Source organism: Hemiscyllium ocellatum, chromosome 22 (genome assembly GCF_020745735.1).
Source record: "Hemiscyllium ocellatum isolate sHemOce1 chromosome 22, sHemOce1.pat.X.cur, whole genome shotgun sequence".
NCBI classification, from domain to species: Eukaryota; Metazoa; Chordata; class Chondrichthyes; order Orectolobiformes; family Hemiscylliidae; genus Hemiscyllium; species Hemiscyllium ocellatum.
In genome coordinates, this window is record NC_083422.1 from 52009801 (window position 1) to 52029913 (window position 20113).

The 20113-nt window shown below is 41.7% G+C and overlaps 1 protein-coding gene across 2 annotated transcripts in view; it reads left to right on the forward strand.

Moving 5' to 3' along the window:
• The window catches only part of zfyve27 (zinc finger, FYVE domain containing 27), a 195787-nt gene extending 175971 nt beyond the window's left edge, over positions 1 to 19816 (forward strand). For both annotated transcript variants that reach the window (XM_060842493.1, XM_060842494.1), the window contains 3 exons: positions 15685 to 15731; positions 17515 to 17596; positions 19285 to 19816. In XM_060842493.1, the coding sequence (XP_060698476.1) occupies positions 15685 to 15731; positions 17515 to 17596; positions 19285 to 19349 (194 nt within the window). In that variant the 3' untranslated portion in view covers positions 19350 to 19816. The remainder of the gene's footprint in view (positions 1 to 15684; positions 15732 to 17514; positions 17597 to 19284) is intronic.
• Positions 19817 to 20113: the final 297 nt, after the last annotated feature.

Here is a 20113-nt window from a genome sequence, read left to right on the forward strand (position 1 = left end):
GTCATGTGTTTGGAGGTAAACAAAAACAGAAGTAGCCGGAAAAACTCAGGTCTGGCTTCAGCTGTGGATAGAAAGCGGAGTTAACTTTCGGCGTATAGTGACCCTTCAGAATTGATTGTAACTATTTAAAGGTTGATATATATACTAAGATAGGGAGGGAGGAGGAATAATCGATAAGTGGAGATGGAGCCCAGAGAGAACAGCAGTTGGACCCACAAAGGAATAGGTAAAGATCAGGCCTGGGAGAATCAGTAGCTGCTAATGGGGATCATTAGTGGCTGACAATGGCCATGTCATCACCCCAAGCCCCATACACCAGACCCTGTCATCATGTGGGCTGCTACCACAAACAGCCCATTGTTGACTATCCCAAGTTGTCCTTCATCCATTCCTTTGTGTATCCAACTGTTTATCTCTCTGGGCTTCATCTCCACCTATTGTTTATTCCACACTTCCCACCCCATCTTCAGCAATATGCCAACATTTTCCTTATTAAAATCAGTTCTGATGAAGGGTCACTAGACCTGAAATGTTAACTCTGCTTTCTGTCCACAGATGCTGCCAGACCTGCTGAGTTTTTTCAGCAATTTCTGTTTTCATTTTTTTATTTCTGGTATCCATAGTGTTTTGTTATGGGTTTGGAAAGTGGCTTGGTGCATTTCTGCAGATAGTACACTCTGCTGCTTCAGACTGTTAGTGGTGGGCAGGATGAGTGTTGTTGGAACTGCACTTATCCAGGCAATTGAAGAATATTCCTTCATACTTCTGAGTTTTGCCTTTTAGATAGTGAACCGGTTTTGGGAGTGAGGAGATGAGTTATTCGCCGCACGATTCCTAGCCTCTGACTTGCTTTTGTAGATGCAATATTTAAATTGCTGGTGCAGTTTCTGGTCAATGGTAACACCATCACCACCACCACCAACCCCACCTCTTTTCCCCCCCACCCCCCCCCCCCCCCCAACCCAATGTTGATTTGGGTGTTTCAGTGATAGTAATACCATTGAATGCCAAAGGGTAATGGTTGCATGGTCATTTTGGAGATGACCATTGCCTAGTTGTGTGAGTGCTTCTTTCTACTTGTCAGCCCAAACCTGGACTTAATCCATGTCTTGCTACATTTAGACACACACTGCTTCAATACCTGAAGAGTCATGAATGGTGTTGAACATTATGCACTCATCAGCAATATATTGTCATATCTCTATTTCTGACCTTATGATGGCGATGAGGTCATTAAGGAAGTAGCTGAAAATGCGAGAACACCACCCTGAGTAACTCCTGCAGAGATGTACTGAAGTTGAGATGATTGACCTCCAACAACCACACCATCTTCCTTTGTGTCAGTATAACTCCAGCCAGAGGAGAACTTTCCCCTATTTGCACTGACTTCAGTTTTGCCAGGGCCCCTTCATGCCACACTCAACCAAATGCACTTTTAATGTTGAGGGTTGTCACTCTCTCCTCACCTCTGGAATTCCATATTCATGTCAATGTTAGAACTAAGGCTGTTTCGAAGGCAGGAGTAGCCCCAGTGGAACCCAAGCCGAGTCAGCAAGCAGATTATTGCTTAGCAAATGCTGCTTGGTGTTACCTTCCATCATTTTATTCATGAACTAGAGTAGATTGATAGGCTCCTAATTGGCTGAATTAGATTTGACCTGCTTCATAACTGGGCATTTTTTTACATTTTCAGGTGTTAGTTCATGTCATAACTACAGTGGATCAATTTAACTAAAGATACAGTAAGTTCTGAAGCACACATCTTCAGTCCAATTGACAAAATGTTATCAGAGCCCTTAACCTTCCCAAAATTCAGAGCTCCAGCTGTTTATTAATATCACATGGAGTGAATTGAATTGGCCGAAGACAGTTAATGACGTGCTTACCCCTACAGCGTTGCACATCTCTTGAATGTGAAGGTGATGGTGACGTAGTGACGTGGTTATGGTACTGGACTAGTAATGAAGACATGGAAGCTAATGGCATGGGCACATGGATTCATATCCAGTTGGTGGAATTCAAATTCAATTAATAAATAATTCTGTAACTGAAACCTAATCCCAGTAATGGTGACCCCCACAAAACTATCACCGATTGTCATAAACATGTATTTGGTATACTAATGCCCATGAAGAAAGGAAATCTGCCATCCTTGCCTGGTCTGACCTACATGAGAATCCATGCCACATTAATGTGGTTGAATCTTAAGTGCTTTCTGAAATGGTCAGGCAAGCGAATCAGTTCAAGAGTTATTTGTGATGGGCAACAAATGCTGGCCTTACGGCAACCACATCCCATGAAAGATTAAGAAAACAAAGGTAGCTGAATTTCATCCAAGTTGTCATTAACGTGTCCTTTGGATGTCTGCCCAGGGCTGCAGCTAAGTAGATTCACCACATAATTTTTTCCTCATGTCTTCTCTGCACCATTTAAGCCAGCGAGCCCAACAGGAGTTCAAGAGGTGGTCCGTGTCATGACTTTACAAAGACGGCAGTGATAGGGAAGCTGTAAATGTTCTCCAGACCCACGGGATTGAGTGCAAGTGAGCACCAGGGTTCTAGTTTTTAATGACACTCCAGCAAATTGTGCTGGAAAGTAATCAGACCTGGCTCTGATGACCTCCTATGAGAGAACAGTAACATCTTGTGGGAAGCTCTTTGAGGGCATTTCCGGAATCTTCCCCTGGCTAGAAATTGATTATTTCAGGAGAGGAGCTGGCGATGGTGAGAAAATCATGAAAGGGTATAATTTTGTGACATTGTTATCCATCACTATAACTTATTTTGCCCCAGCCTTCAGTGAAAACCAGCTTTGCACTGCACCACCACCTTTTCGAGTGCAATTCGGGACATGCAACAAATCCCAGGTCAAGCCAGTGATGCCCACATCCCGTGAATGAAAAAGCCTCATACTTTTCAGGAATCCTGACAACGTCAGTGACCAATTAACAACTTTGAGAAGAGAATCAGATAATTACTTGAGGGTGGAGAGGAAAAACAGTGTGTTATTAATGGAATGGTTGTTTCAAAGAGCTAGTACAGCCACATTGAACTGAACGGTTGTGTCTGCTTACTGTCCTCTGACGTTGTGTTTCTCAGTTACTTCTCCACATCTGCTTGAAGTCAATTCCTTTTCTATGTTGTGCTTTCTGTCACTTAACATGTCTTTCCCTGTTTTGGTATTTGTTACCATCACACTGTTCTAAAAGCATTGCTGTCACCATTGTATTTGTAGAATGTGCTAGAAAGTTCAACAATATTTACAAGCTGAAGATTTTCCAGCGTGTCTGATTTTCTTTAAATGTGGAATGAATTTATCCAAGAAAAACTTCGCCTTTTTGCTAAACGTTAAAGTTAACACATCAACTCAAACACAGGCTATTTCTTGTAATCTGACTTCTATAAAACTAAACTTGAAAAAATGGGATCAACATCCCATTGTGTACAGAAATGGCTTTCAAATTTTCTGTACAGGTGACTATGTCCCTGTCAAAATTGACATACTTGTTTTTTGTCACTCATGGATGTGGGTGTCGCTGGCTGCTCCAGCATGTATTGCCCATCCCCAGTTGCCCTTGAGAAAGTTGTGGTGATACCTTCTTGAACCACCGCAGTTCACTAGCTTTGGGTTGACCCATGGAAGGAATTCCAGGATTTTGACCCAGCAACAGTGAAGGAATGGCGATATATTTCCAAGTCAGGATTGTGTGGCTTGGATGGAAACTTTAAGGTGGTGGCGTTCCCATGTATCTGCTGTCTTTGTCCTTCTAGGTGGAAATAGCCGTGGGTTTGAAAGGTGCTGTCTGAGGATCATTGATGAATTTGTACAGTGCATCTTGTAGACAGTAGCAGCAGTATGTACGAAGCATTGGTGTTGAAGGGAATGGATGCTTGTAGATGTGATATCGATCAAGCACACTGTTTTATCCTGGATGATGTCAAGCTTCTTGAATGTTCTTGGGGCTGCATCCATCCAGGCAAGTGGGGAATATTTCATCACAATTTTGTGTCATGTAGATGATGGATGGGCTTTGGGGAGTCAGAAGGTGAGTTGCTCACTGCAGTGTTCCCACCCTCTGACCAGCTGTTGTAGCCACTGTGTTTATGTGTTGATTCCAGTTGAGTTTCTGGTCAGTGGTAATCCCAGGATATTGGCAGTTGGGGGTTTAGTGATGGTAACACCGTTGACTATCAAGGGGCAATAGTTAGCCTCTTATTTTTGATGGTCATACCCTGGCATTTGTGTGGTGTGAATGTTACTTGTCAGCCCAAGCCTGGATATTATCCAGATCTACTGCATTTGAACATGCAGTAGATGTTTAGTGCCTAATTCATTGTGAATGTGCTGAACATTGTGCAATCATCGATAAACATTCCAGCTCTGACTTTATGATGGAGGAAAAGTAGTCGATGAAACAGTTGACGATGGTTGGGCCTAGAACCAAGGCTGTAATAAGGTCAGAAGTTGAGCAGCCCTAGCAGAACTCAAACTGAGTGTCTGTGAGCAGGTTAATGCTGAACAGGTGCTGCTTGATAGCATTGTTACCGATATCTTCCCTCACTTTGCTGATGATCGCGATTAGACTAATGATGCATTGATTAGTTGGGTTAGATCTGTTCTACTTTTTGTGTACAAAAACAATTTTCCACATTGTCAGCAAAATGCCAGTGTTGTTGCTGTACTGGAACAGCTCCAAGTGATTGCATCATCCAACCTTGTCAATAATAACAGGGCCAATGAACAGAGGTCTCCTATATAATGTTGGCATAAGTACCAGTAACAAATGTGCATTTTACTTTTTACACAATGAATTGCGATGATTCATTCATGAGATTAGTGAAAAAGGATTCCACAGTAACTTGCAAAAGAGAATTTGGCAAGTACTTAAAGGGATATTTAGGAATATAAGAAACGAGTAGTAGAATGGGGATGTAGTGGATAACTCTCTTCAAAAAGACAGTATGTTCACTCTGGGCTCAATTCCCATTTTTACTGTGTCATAGAATCATAGCGATTTACAGTATGGAAGAGGTCCTTTGGTCCAACTTTTGTCTATGCCACCCAGTTTTCACAATTAATCTAGTCCCATTTGCCTGCATTGGTCCATACCCCTCCATCCTTATCCCATACACATACCTGATCAAATATTTCTTATGTGATAAAATTGTACTCACCCCTCTCACTATCTCTCCCAACACATTCCAGACACTCACCAAACTCTGTGAAGATATTGCTCCTCTGGACCCTTTTGTATTTCTCACTTCTCACCTTAAACCTATGCCCTCTTGTTTTAGATTCTCCTACCATGGCTATCTACCTTACCTATGCCTCTCATGATTTTATAAACCTCGATAAGGTCACCCCTCAGTCTTCCATGCTGCAGGGAAAAGAAATCCCAGCCTGTGCAGCCACTCCTTATAACACAAATCTTCATTTTGTAATTCAGCTTCATTGGTTGTGAAGGTACATTGAGCCATCCTGAGACTGTTATAGGAATGCAAGTATTTTCTTTTAATTGAGGTGACAGTACTTAGTAGACTGGCCCAGCATCGGTGATAGGCCGTAGGTGAAAGCAGCTTTGACCTGTACTGTCATAAGAATGAAGGAGAGAGGGTAAGCAACAAGTTTTGTTTTCTCTGCCATGGCTCTGAGTGATTTAGAGAAAGAATGTTGAGGATAACAGCAACGCTGGAGTCCACTGGCTACATTTAACCACATCAACTGTGTGATAATGCGTGCCATATCCTCCCCACACTCTGGGTAAAGATGATTTTCATGAACTCCTAATTGAAATTACTTGTGACGATCACAATGCTTAACTGTGGTTTACTTTCCTGCTTCATTCTAAGTGAATCCATGAGTTTAGTCTGCAAACCTTGTGTCTATTTTTACCCAGGATTTTCAGTCCAACCACAGGAATCAAATTCAAAATTAGCAAATGGTATAGAACGCAGAAATGTGGTAAATCATGAGCTGAATGCTAACAGATTTCAGGAAGGTATAAACTGGTGGAACGGGCAGGCACATGATGAATGCAATTTAATAGAAAGAATTATGAAGTGATATATTTTGATTGGGAGAATGAGGAGAGGCAATGCCAAGTAAGTGAGACTGTACAATGTTAGAGGGGGTACAGAGACCTGGAGATGTACAAACATTTGTTTTCAAGTTGATGGGACACATTGAGAAGGCTGTTAAGATCTCAGGGCTCCAGAATGTTTTAAATAGAGAAATAGAGTACAAAAGTAAGGAGGTAATGTTAATCTTTTATAAAGCACTGATTAGGCCTAAGCTGATGTGTTGAGTGCGGTTCTGAAATACCACATTTTAGCAAGGATGGAAATGTCTTCGAGGGGGTGCAGAAGAGATTTACTCAAATGTGTCTTGCCAGTTATGGTGTGGGCTCTTTGTCTTGATATTAGCTTCATTTAACTTCTTACACTGTCCTTGTTCTTTACTTTAGCTTAAAATTCAAAGCATACGTGCAAGGAATGCAGGATTATTTATGTTTTCATCACCTGCGTCTTCGGTCTGTTGGAGTCTGAAATGCCAGGCTCCTCTGTAGCAGCTGCAGCTAGTTTCCTGTTTATAGTATAGCTCCAAGTGCACAGTGACTTGATGAGTTTACAGTTGAGCAGCATTGAGATTTCCTTAGAAATGAAGAGGGAAATACTTCCCATTAGCATTGCGCTATCTCTGCGTTGTGTGTGCTGCAAATTATGCCTGACAATAAATAAATTTGTAGGAGGAAACCCAGTTAGAAAGCATCACCTTTCCGATGCTCCCCTGAGTTCACAAACAAACCCTTAGAGAAATGAGTAGAGCAGGCATCCCCCACCCTCCCCCATACTCCCCTCCCCTCACGATAAGCCATTTATTCGAAAGCTCAAATAGGTCTGTGTGCCTTGTTATAAGAAAGAAAGGTGTTTACTTGCAGACTAATATTTGACACTTTTTGATAACGATCTAATAACCAGTCAATTCCTGATTAGGAATTGATTAACTCTGTGGGTTAGCAGGTTTTGAGAAGACTCTGTGGATATTTGAAACAGTAAAGTACATTATAAGTTATGAAACAAGTATTACAGCCACCAACTGATCTGTGTGCAGGCCCAAACTAACTGGCAGGCAGAGTCACAACATTGTATACACACAGCATGTAGAGTCATTCAAGATAAATCTTCTCATATCAAGTTACACGTGCAACACTCATCACTTCTCTGGAAGTTAGCTGCCCCTTCCTGAGACTCTTAGCCAGCAAAGCAATAGGTGCAGGGTCTTCTATTTTCAGAAAATTACAAATTCTCTGAGGATAGTTTTCAGCAATGCTGTATCCTAGCAGGTGCCTATCAATGAAATAGATTAAATTAGATTAGATTCCCTACAGTGTGGAAACAGGCCCTTTGGCCCAACGAGTCCACACTGACCCTCCGAAGAGTAACCCACCCAGACCCATTTCCCTCTGACTAATGCACCTAACACTCCGGGTAATTTAGCATGACCAATTCACCAAACCTGCACATCTTTGGATTGTGGGAGGAAACCAGAGCACCTGGAGGAAACCCATGCAGACATGGGGAGAATGTGCAAACTCTACACAGACAGTCGCCCAAGACTGGAATCGAACCTAGGTCCCTGGCGCTGTGAGGCAGCAGTGCTAACCACTGAGCCACCATGCCAATATCATTGTCACCTGGGCCTCTTGGTGTGTGCACTTTGTTAGCTCCGTTACCCTCCATTGCAGCATTGCCTACACATCAGAAGCAGAATTATGGGGAAAAAAATCAGTATCTTCAATAATCATCACTGCTCCGTTAAACTTAAAGCCACAACACACAAGGAAAGCATTAATTTCCTAGACACAATTGGCATTAAGTTGAATAATGAGGAGTCCTCTTGCTTTCCAAGTGACCACAAGCAACAGTGGGAAGCCACATTATTTAGTCTCCAAGCAGAACCAAAATACATGGGGCAGTGAGTGAGTTTGCCCCAGAAGTCCTCACAATGGCCAGGAAAATTCATGCAGGAGTCACAGCAATCACCTCCATAAATAGAATAGATAAAATCAGCAATGAGTTCAATCCCAGGCTCGTCCTATCTTGCATTTGCTGCTGATAGGAATGTAGTGAGTGCATTACTAAACCTCTGTCACAATACTGTGAATTACTTGAAATGCAGTCACTATGTTCAAAGACAAACATGTAACCATTTAGTTCTGACCTTATCAGTCCTCAGAAAGTGTGTTTAGCCTGATGGCTTTTTGTATATGGAAGTGTGTGTCAGCTTTTGTATGTACAAAGTATTTGTGGCTAACTCATGCCTGGTGTCTTGTGCTAATTTAAATACCATTGTGTCTAGGAGATTAATGCTTTCCTTGTGTGTTGTGGCTTTAAGTTTAATGGAGCAGTGATGATTATTGAAGATATTGATTTTTTTTCCCCCATAATTCTGCTTCTGATGTGTAGGCAATGCTGCAATGGAGGGTAACACAGCTAACAAAGTGCACACACCAAGAGGCCCAGTCAACAATGTCCAGAGAATGTGATTTTTTTTGTGATGTGATTGAGGAATGAATCATGGTTAGGGCAACTGTCCTGCTGTTTATCAAACTTGTACTGTTGCTGGAGAAGGTGGATCTATCCTCAGGACAAAAGTGAGGACTGTAGATGCTGGAAATCAGAGTCTAGATTAGAGTGATGCTGGAAAAGCACAGCATGTCAGGCAACATCCGAGGAGCAGGACAATCGACGTTTTGGGCAAAAGCCCTTCATCGGGAATGAAGCTGGGGAGCCTCCGAGGTGAAGAGATAAATGGGAGGGGAGTGGGCTGGGGAGAAGGTATCCTCAGATAAATGGGAGGGGAGTGGGCTGGGGAGAAGGTATCCTCAGATAAATGGGAAGGGAGTGGGCTGGGGAGAAGGTATCCTCAGATAAATGGGAGGGGAGTGGGCTGGGGAGAAGGTATCCTCAGATAATTGGGAGGGGAGTGGGCTGGGGAGAAGGTATCCTCATAAATGGGAGGGGAGTGGGCTGGGGAGAAGGTATCCTCAGATAAATGGGAGGGGAGTGGGCTCCTTCAGCAACTGCTAGATGTCTTTGCACATTAATGCTTTCTGGAAGTGACATGTTCATACTCGTGGCCTATTCTCTGCGCCAAAAAGGCATGCATTCAAGCCTTTGCCCTCTTTTGAATTACCTAAGAGCTTGGTGGGCCCATAATTCTCTGTTGCATTTTTACAGTAGCCAATCAGAGTTGACTTAGCACCCAATCAGGACCTTTGTCTCCTATAGTTTAAGTTGTTATAATCGTTTAAAGTTTTGTATCTTCCATTTATCCAACTGAATGCAAGACAAAGCGTTTCAGCTACATGTCACTCTCTTCAGTAATATTACTGGAAGTAGGACTTGAATTTTTCATTTAAAACTCTATGGTGCATTCTTAAGTGGCCACGAGAGGCAAAAAGTTAACACCATCTCAAACACCTCCAGCAAGCTCAGGGGGAAGCTAACTATAAACCAAGGAAGAAAGTGATTCGCAGGTACACTGGGTAGTGAAAAACCTGTTTGGTACACTTGCCTTTATTGGTCAGTGCTTAGAGTATAGGAGTTGGGAGGTCATGTTGTGGCTGTACAAAACGTTGGTTAGGCCACTTTTGGAATACTGTGTTCAATTCTGGACTCCCTGCTAAAGGAAATATGTTGTTAAACTTGAAAGGGTTCAGAAAAGGTTTACTATATGTTGCCTGGGTTGGAGGGTTTGAGTTAAAGGAAGAGGCCGAATAGGCTGGAGCAATTTTCACTGGAATGTCGGAGGCTGAAGTGCGATCTTATAGAGGTTTATAAATCGTTTTAATGTTAGCATCACGAGACTCTAATATTAAATTTAAAATGAAAATGAGAGGAACTTGGATGCTACAGAGTTTTAAGATATTTTATCCAGTGTAAATATAGAATTAAAGCACATTATGAAAGGTTCTTTTTCATTTAAAAAAAACATACACAACTGTGCAAAGCAGAAAAGCCATTCAACTCATCGTGTTAAACTCTTTCCATGGACCGAGTACAAACCACGTTATAGACACATGATTTTACTTCAATTTCTGAACTTGAGCTCATAAGAGAACAAACACATTGAACTAGTTTGCTGACCATTTCAGACCTTGTTGGCATGAACTATTTATGCACTTATTTGAGTAAAATACCACCCTGTGAGCACTATATGATACCAAAGCATGTCACCTTTCTCACTGCCACCTCTGGATAGCAAGAATATGGTTTAGATATGAGCCATTGGAAAGAGGAAGGGGTGTAATTCAGAGCTGGTTCCCAGCACATCCACAAGACTCAGGCTCACCAGCTCCATCTGTCTTGCAGAGCCCACCAGAGAATTCTGTATTTCTCTCTCTGCTCCAAAGAAAACAAAACGGCTTGAGCGATTTTTGAGGGGCTATTAAGTAACAGCTGCAGCCAGCAGATTCTTCAAGCAGTTGAAAAAATTTGGCAAAGTTGATCAGCCAGGATGTATGCCCAGGATATTTGGAAGGAGGAGAAATGCAAGCAAAGTAGTTTTGTGTTTTGTTGATCTATGCCATTGATTGTTATCTATCCAAACTTCTTCACCAATACTTGTCCTGTGAAAAGAGAGTGACACAAGATGTGTCACATCATTGGCAGAATTCAGTTAATGCAACAAGGGATCTTTCTATTTCCCCCGCCCCCAGTAGAAGTTGGAGAACCAGTGGGAACCTAATATTGCATCTCAGTAGGAGTGCTAGGAAAAATAGATTTTGTTAAAGCCACCTCATTGAGTTGGCACTGTGTGTTCATTTGATACTACATTGCGATTTAGGGGAGGATCAGTATTATGTTCAGTATATGAAAGGATGCAGCATCCCCAATGACCTCTGGGAGTCTCTTGCTCAAACTGGAGAAGAAGCATTTGTGAAGGCGCCAACCATCTTGAACATCTCCAGCAAGCTTGGGGGAAGCTAAATGTAAATCGAGGAAGAAAGTGATTCGCAGGTACACTGGGTAGTGAAAAACTTGTTTGGTGCACCTGCCTTTATTGGTCAGTGCATAGAGTATAGGAGTTCGGAGGTCATGTTGCGGCTGTACAAAACATTAGTTAGGCCACTTTTGGAATACTGTGTTCAATTCTGGTCTCCCTGTTAAAGGAAATATGTTGTTAAACTTGAAAGGGTTTAGAAAAGGTTTACTATATGTTGCCTGGGTTGGAGGGTTTGAGTCGAAGGAAGAGGCTGAATAGGCTGGAGCAATTTTCTCTGGAATGTCAGAGGCTGAAGTGTGATCTTATAGAGGTTTATAAATCATGCGAGGTATGAATCGGGTCTTTTTTCCAGGGTAGGGCGATCCAAAATTAGAGGGATATGGTTAAGGAGAGAAGGAAAGGATTTTAAAGGGACCTAAGGGGCAATGTTTTCCCACAGAAGGTGGTGCGTGTATGGAATGATCTGCCAGAGGAAGTGGTGGAGGCTAGTAGAATTACAGCGTTTAAAAGGCACCTGGATGGGTATATGAATAGAAAGGGTTTAGAGGGATATTGGCCAAATGCTGGCAAATGGGACTGGATTAGTTTAGGATGATCATGGACAAGTTGGACTGAAGGGTCTGTTTCCTTGCTGTACATCTCTATGACAGTAAATGTGTGCAAACCTGAGCATCTCATCCACCTCATACAGGAAACTGCACTGTCCTGGATGGTGTTGAGCTAAATTGATGTTGCAACTACATGGCCCGCAAGAGAGTTGTGAATTTTTAACTGCATTCATGTTTTGAGACATTGATGGATCAGAAGGCAAAGCACTCATTGCAGAACACTTTGACTTCTGCTCTTGTAATCATGACTAATCTGTTAATGGTGCCTGCGGTCTGGTTTGTTAATGGTGCTTCCAAAGCTTCATATTTACATTAAGCTCTTAGCTCATAGTCGCACTTGAATGAGGTTTGCCCAACTCTCATCAAGCAGGTGAGCCTTATGTTGCTGAAATAGAGGATGTACTTATGTTCATATAACATCTTTGCTATAATATTCATAATGTTCTGAAGAGCTTCAATAGCGGTAGACTGCTTTTTTTTTGAAGAGGCCACTATCATATGCCAATGTAGCTGCCATTCAGAGGTAAATCACCTATTAATTTGTTGTTGAGTGCTGAAGGATTGACATATTGTAAGAAGAACTTCCTTCTCTTGATCAAGTAACTTTAAGCAATCTTCAAATGAACTATTGGAAGAGGCAGGTGAGGACTCAGTGATAACGTGTTGTCTGAAGAATGGCAAACTGCAGTATCAGGCCATACTATACACTCAGGTCTTGGAGTGGGTCTTGAGCCTACATCCTTCTGGCTGTAAGGTGAAAGTGCTAGCTCCTCAGCCAAGATGCTATGTGCCTACTTTAGCTCGATGCATGAAAGTTTTTTTTTAACATTTTAAACAATATTGTTCCAGCAAGGACTACAACCTCCAGACTGTCTCTTTGAACTCTGCATCCCCAATACTCAACCCTGCTGCTCTCAACCTTGCCCAAGGATGCTACCTATCTAAATCATTATTTTCTTTTCACTTGGTGAGCTACCTTTCACAGTAAATTGCTGATACTTGGGCAACATATCACACTGTATACTGAAAGGATGAAAAGCTCCTAGATTGGTTAAACAAGTCACGTAACTGCTGATACTGTGAAAGTAACTCTCATTGAACAGGTCAAGCAAGGCTATGTCATCACACTAATGTTCTTCTCCATTCTCCTTGGCTTCATGCCCCAACCTGTTTCAATGAAACTTTCCAGCGGAGTCGACTTTCTCTATTGGATGAATGAGAAACTGTTCAACCTGCATTTCCTCCAATCCAGGTCCAAGACCACCCTCTCTTCTGTCATCAATTTGGCAATATGCAAACAATGCTGGTGTATGCATACACCTAGAGGCTGAACCCCAAACCGTCATAACACATTCACCAGTAGCAAATGAAGGAATGGGCCTGAGTTTAAACATCAGAAGACAATGGTCCTCTACCAGTCTGTTCCTGCCACAACACTGTCCCCTGACTATCTAGACCTACAGCAACCTCTTTCCAAGAACCATTCTTATAAATTTCCTCTGCACTTTTCCCAATGCATTAACATCTTGCCTATAATGTTTTGCCCAGGACTGTACACTTTATTCAAGCTGAGGTCTAACAAGTGTCTTCTACAAGTTCAGCATTACCTCCTTGAATTGTACTCTATGGCCTTTACTCAAATACTCTATATTAATAAGTCCAGGATTCTGTATGCTTTATTAACTGGTGTCTCTACTGTCCTACTACCTTCAGTGATCTGTGCACAAATACATACAGGTTCCTCTGCTCCTGTGTCTCTTATATATTGTCTGTCCATGTTCTTCCTACCAAAGTTCATCACCTCACTTTCCTGCATTGAATTTCATCTGCCACCTATCTGCCAATTTCATCAACTTGTCAATGTCTTTTTGAAGTTTGACGCTGTCCTCCTCACAGTTTCCATTACTTCTAATCTTTGTGTCATTCATATTAACTGTGAAATTATCCTGTGCACTCCAAGATCTGGATCAGTAATATGTCCAGAGGAACCTTGATTACCCGAAGGACACGGGCAGGGAGAATTTCGTTTAGTTAATTGAATGCTGGATAACAGAGGTTTGCCAAGCATCGGGACCTTGCAATCTTGCTGAATAATCTGAAATTCAGATAATTGAATGCCGGACAATCAAGGTTCCTCTGTAGTAGGAAAGCAAGGGACCCAATACTGACACCTGAAGAACTTCCTCAGGTTCATTGACCATTATTCTCTGTTTCCTATCATTCAGCTCAGTTTCAAATTTTACCTTTGCTTCTCCCTATGTCTGACTCCCTACAGCCTAACTCGCAATTTGCATTCCCTGTAAGTTTTCCTGCCGCTGTGCAGACCTCTGATGTTCATATGCAGCAGTGACTTGTGGAACCAGCTGTCCGTGTGTTTGTACACTAGATAGTTATCTGATCAATGCTCAGAGGCCTCCCTGTTGTGTTTCTGTACTCATAAAAGTTCATCACTGGTATGACTGTGTCATTCTTCACATTCTGAGCTTTAGATTGGCTCATAGCAATCCACTTGAACAGTTATGAAATAGTTAAAGCGCTTATAAATATCTGAGTTTATGTGTCTAAACTGGAAAAGGGGAGACTGGAAGCGTGAGAGAAACAGGCGATAACTTTTACAGTGGTTCCAAAAGGACGCATTGTTGAGAATAGAAATGAAACTTGAGTGATGAAAAGAAAATGTGATGGGGAATAGGAGAGCACAGTGAAGTCAAAGGGAAAGGGATAAAAGGACAATGAGGAAAGAAAACACTTAAATTTTATTATTTTTTAATTAAAATTGGATTTTAAATGCTTATTTCCGTTGTGATTACTAGCCCTGTAATAAAGCTAATCCTGGTCTTTGAGTGGTTTCATTGCTGTAATATTAAAAGTGTGCGAGCTGGAACATTTATAAAGAGATTGGTCCAAGGAGAAAGGAATTTTGTTACGTTTGAAGGGTTAAAGTCAATTACAAATACATGATAAAAACAAAATTACTACTTACCATTCCTTTCACTTTTTAAAAAAAATGTTAATATAAATACATTTTGGTTAATGTACTCCTTTGTTTCTAAAATGGCATTCTAAAATCTTAACGGTATCTGAGAATTTCTACGGATGTGAGACAGCATATGAAAAAAGACGTTGGCTTGGATTTAGGGTGAAATTAGCCTGCTGTCTTTGATTTCAAACAAAGCATTCCTGGTTTTTCAATTCTCTTCCTGGTCTTGCCTCTCCTGATCTCTAACCACCACCTAATCCGCAGCCCTTCTCTGCAAAATCTCTGCACTCCTTCATTTCTAACCTTCTGCACATCTCTGATTCACATCGCACCCTCATTGATGCCTCCTGCTGTCTGCTGTGAGAGTTCCTGGACCTCCTTCTTTAGACTTTTGCCTTTGTTCTGCCGCTTGGAATTTCTTGAAAGCCCACCTCTAACCAAGATTTATTTTTAATCATCTTTCCTGATAATACCTTCTGTGGCTCTGTGTTAAATGTTGTTTGATGCTCCTGTGGGGTGCCTTGGGGCCTTTCGCTACACCAAAGGCACTGTACAGATGCAAACTATTGTTGTAGGGTGCATCACTACAGCAATGGAATGGAGGGAGCCTGGAATCCAAGCAAAAGCCCAGTATCAGGTGAAGCAGTGTTTCTACCTGTCACACATTGGGGAGGACAAAAACTACTTGGGTATCACCAAGCTCAGGCACACAGAGATTATTGATAAGTTGCAACACCCTCACCCATGCCAACAACATATCTTGCCTCTCCTACAGCATGCAGCATTGTTTGCTGGAAAGACTCGGTTAATTTTGCATTGCCTTTCCCTCACAAATGCAGTGCTAAGACATTTGTTTATTTAATTCATGCAGTTCAGTGATGATCTCCAGTAAGGTGGGACAAAGCAAGAGATCATTTGTGACAACTGTAATTCCATTGAATTAATGTTTAGTGATCGTTCCAGAGCATGCTGTGGTAATCAGGAGTATAATAACAGAAGAGGAATGCAGAGTCAGGGTGGAAGAAGCTTTGTTTTAATAGCTGTGCTTTTTAATTTGTTTTTATTACACTTTTTTTTCCTTCATTTCAGGAAATTGTAACAGCTGCAGTGCCACGTTTTCAGTTCTGAAGAAACGAGTAAGTTTTTTTTAATAAAAGTAATTATGTATTAAATCAATAAGCATAATGTCTATCTTTTTAAAGAAATTAAATATAAGAGATGGAACTGTTAAACAGCAGTGTTAGGGATGGTTGATGTGGTTTTGGGTTCAAAATCTATTTCAGAGAAATGAGCACAACAATCTAACCAGATATGTTAATTGCAGTATTAACGAAGCATTGTTCTGTCAAAGATAGGTAACTGTTGGAAGAGAGTACTGAGGGAGCATTGCACTGTCAGAGGGCAGTACTGAGGGACACTGCACTGTCAGAGGGCAGTACTGAGGGAGCATTGCACTGTCAGAGGGCAGTACTGAGGGAAACTGCACTGTCGGAGGGTAATACTAAGGGACATTTCCCTGTCAGAGGGCAATACTGAGAGGGACACTGCACTGTCAGAGGGCAATACTGAGGGGGACACTGCACTGTAGGAGGGCAGTACTGAGGGACACTGCACTGTAGGAGGGCAGTACTGAGGGCCACTGCACTGTCGGAGGGCATTACTGAGAGGAGCGTTGCCCTGTCAGAGGGGCAGTACTGAGGGACACTGCCCTGTCAGAGGGGCAGTACTGAGGGACACTGCCCTGTCAGAGGGGCAGTACTGAGGGACACTGCCCTGTCAGAGGGGCAGTACTGAGGGACACTGCCCTGTCAGAGGGCAGTACTGAGGGACACTGCCCTGTCAGAGGGCAGTACTGAAGGACACTGCCCTGTCGGAGGGCATTACTGAGAGGAGCATTGCACTGTCAGAGGGGCAGTACTGAGGGACACTGCCTGTCGGAGGGCAGTACTGAGGGACACTGCCCTGTCGGAGGGCAGTACTGAGGGACACTGCACTGTCGGGGGCAGTACTGAGCGACAAGCACTACACTGTCAGAGGGAAGTCCATTGAGTGTATTCCCATCTCAGTAGATGATAAAGAGTCTGTGTTCCTCTCTTAGAGGAATAAATTGAAATCTGGCTGGTTGAATTTACATTCTTTTTACAATATAATGGTAGTCTCGGTCGATGGTGACTATGGATCTATCCCTGGTTATTGTAAAACCCAGCTGGTTAACCAGTGTTTTTTAGGAAAGAAATTTGCCATCCTTACTTTATTTGGCCTCAGTGTGACTCTGGACCCACAGCACTGTGGTTGACTCTTGACTGGTCTCTGAAATGGCCTAGCTGACGATTCAGTTCAAAGGCAATTAGGGACAGGTTACAAACACTGACCTTGCTATTGATGCCCACACCCCATGGAAGAACAAGAAAATGTACATTTCAAAAACATCTCATTATCTGTAAATCACTTTTCAAGTTCTGTCTTCAACGTTGGTCATGACTGCATTCGGTTGATCCATTTACAATCTTTCTCTTGCTATCATTTTAATTATTCCTGTTGGATATTTTGGCTTATTCCTCCCCATCCCATATGATGTTTTCTTTCTAACCCTCTCCACTCTCCAGCCCCTGCCCCCAGTGCCCCTCTTGAGCTTGATCTTTCCTTTTCCTAGCTCAGTGCAATGTAAAGTCTACTTATCAGTTAGAATTTTATCCAGACTGCAGTAGTGTTGTGTACAGTGGGGGACAGATAGTGAAAGCTGTGTACACACTATGAATTGATGGCTTGTGCTGGATAAGGTTTGGATCAGTGCAGTGCAACACATTGAATGTTGGTAATGAATATCATGTAGCTTGCTAGTTCTTTTGCTGATATACTGAACCAGTGTTAAATAAATCCTCCTTCATCAAATTTCTTTTTCTTTCTGTTCATGCTTAGCGTAACTGCAGCAACTGTGGCAACAGTTATTGCTCGAGATGCTGTTCATACAAAGTTTCCAAATCGTCAATGGGAGCGACTGGTAATTAATACTTTTACTACTTCCCTTGTCCTGTGTCTTTCTTCAGTCTTTTGGCGCTTTTCTTTCAATTAACAATTTTCCAAAGATGATTTGAAGTGGCTGTTCAATATGTATGGATCAACATGTTTGCTTTGAGCAAAAGACAAAGCCAGGTAAACTCTCTGGTAATACCATGGGAGATTGTACTGCCTAATGTGATAGCGTATGCCTATAAAGTCTAGGTGTCACTTCCCCTCCATTGGCTGAGCTGAGTATGCGGCTCTCTGACTAGCCTTGGTGCTTCTGTGCTCAAAGGCAGCTTTGATTCTAGCTCCTGATTGCTATCAAATTACCCTTATGACTGGAGATGATTGCCTGTTCTTCTCCTCATCTCCAAGAACATACCAACATACATAGACTCTTACCAAAATAGTGGCACCATTGTCTATGGAACTCACCATAGTGTGAACCATCACTCTGAGGAGAAGAATAAACAGGCATCAAAAGAACATGCAACTGTGAAGTTAGTTATTGATGAATTCGGCTTAATTTCTTCAAATCAAATGTTTTGAACATACATACGTGATTTGTTTTATCAGTTTAAGAACATTTTCAAGACTGATAACTATGTGCACTAAATAAAACTAACTCTATTGCAAATCCCATTTGAATGTTCTGGGTGTACACAGATGGACTAGCAGCTTTATAGTTCGCATAGCTGCTAAATTTCAAACTAGATAGAGTCCTGCAGTCTCCTAATTCTTGGTTGGGAATTGAGGATTAAGTTATTTAGCTGTATTTACTATGAACCTGACTGATCATTCACTTAATTCCATATACCTGCCTTTGCCTCATATTCTGTTATATTTTTGATGAACAAATCTATCAGTCTCAGGTTTAAAACTAATGCTTGACCCAGCATCATTTTCTATTTGTTGGAGAGCGTTCCAAACTTTTACCACCCTTTGTAAGGAGCAATGTTTCATAAATTCACTTCTTGAAGGCTTGTATAGCCCTAAATCCCGAGCAATAGTAGATAGAGAGAAACTATCAGACCCACACCGTTATCTTCTAAATTCCAGGAAATGCAAGCCTTAATTTGTGTAATCTTCATCTTGTCCTTTAATCCTTGGAGTGACAGAATTATTCTGCTGAACACTGGGCTCTCCCTCCCAAATTCAGTATAATCTCCCTAGTGTGTGATGCCCAGAACTGAACGCAGTGCTGCAGATGTCATCCAATCAATGCTTTGCATTGCTGTAACCAGAGATGATATTTCAGTCAATTTGATGTGGGTCAGATTTAAATCCAGACCTCTGTTATTCCTGGTGAAGGGCTTATGCCTGAAACGTTGATTCTCCTTTTCAGATGCTGCCTGACCATCTGTGCTTTTCCAGCCCCACACTCGCAACTCTGTTATCCTTCAGTATGGAAGTTTGCATGTGTATCTTCTGAGATTTCTGATACAGAGCCTTTTGATCAGGCTTATCACTTCATCCATCCATCCTGATTGGAATGGAAATTGTCAATATCCTGAAAAACCGATCCTAATGGGCAAGGTTGGCAGGAACTGTATTGGGATTTACAATTAAAACTGCCCACTCTCCTGGTTGGATGGGAACAATCGGTAGAATTTTCAGTTCTGTCCAGTTAGAAAATGCTGACTACAGGTGATACTGTAGTGTAATGTTTTTCTGTCTCTCTTTCAGCCCCAGATGCCCAACGGGAGATGGTGTTTGTGTGTGCACAGTGCAACCTCATTTTGAGCAAATAGGACAAGGCATCGACTCTATTTCTCCCCCCCACCCCCCACCTTTTAAATGTAAATTTAATTTTTATGTTTTAACTAAAATGTACTGTATCAGAGAACTGGAGAATGGGCATGAACGGTATGTACTATGAACTCTTCTGTATTAAGGGATTAGGGCTGCAGTCTGACCATGAGAGCAAAACTGTTTCTGGAATCCATGTTTGTTTGTCATATAAACTAAAATAATATATAATATATACATATCCTCCCCTCTAAATGCTGCTTTCTACTGTATATACCATGTGATTAAATCTTTTCAATTTTCTTTTTGTATTGAGTGCAGTGTAGAACACAATTTAAAGAGTTGGTAAAACTCTCCACCTCCCCTCAAACCATGTTTCTTAAGATTGTATTTTATGCTTTCCCTTTAGTTTGATATGTGTGATGTAAGTCTGATATTTTCTCAATAAAAGTGACACTGCAGAAAAATATCAGAAGAGCACCACAAGATTTGTGACATTGTGGGATTTTTCCTGGAGTGTGGACATTAGCTTTCATTTTCAGATTATTAAGTCATCACATTGGTGTTCAATAATAGGCTTTTTTCCAAAACATTTTTTTTTACAAAGTTTGTCCAAGTTATCCAATTCAAAAATTAAACCCATCGTTGCTATTTCAGCCTTTTGAAAAGCTATCCCATTGCTCCCAATCTTCTGCTTTTTACCTACAGTTCTACATGTATCTCCCGTTCATTTCCCTTTTTGAAAGTGCCTGTTCAATCTGCTTTC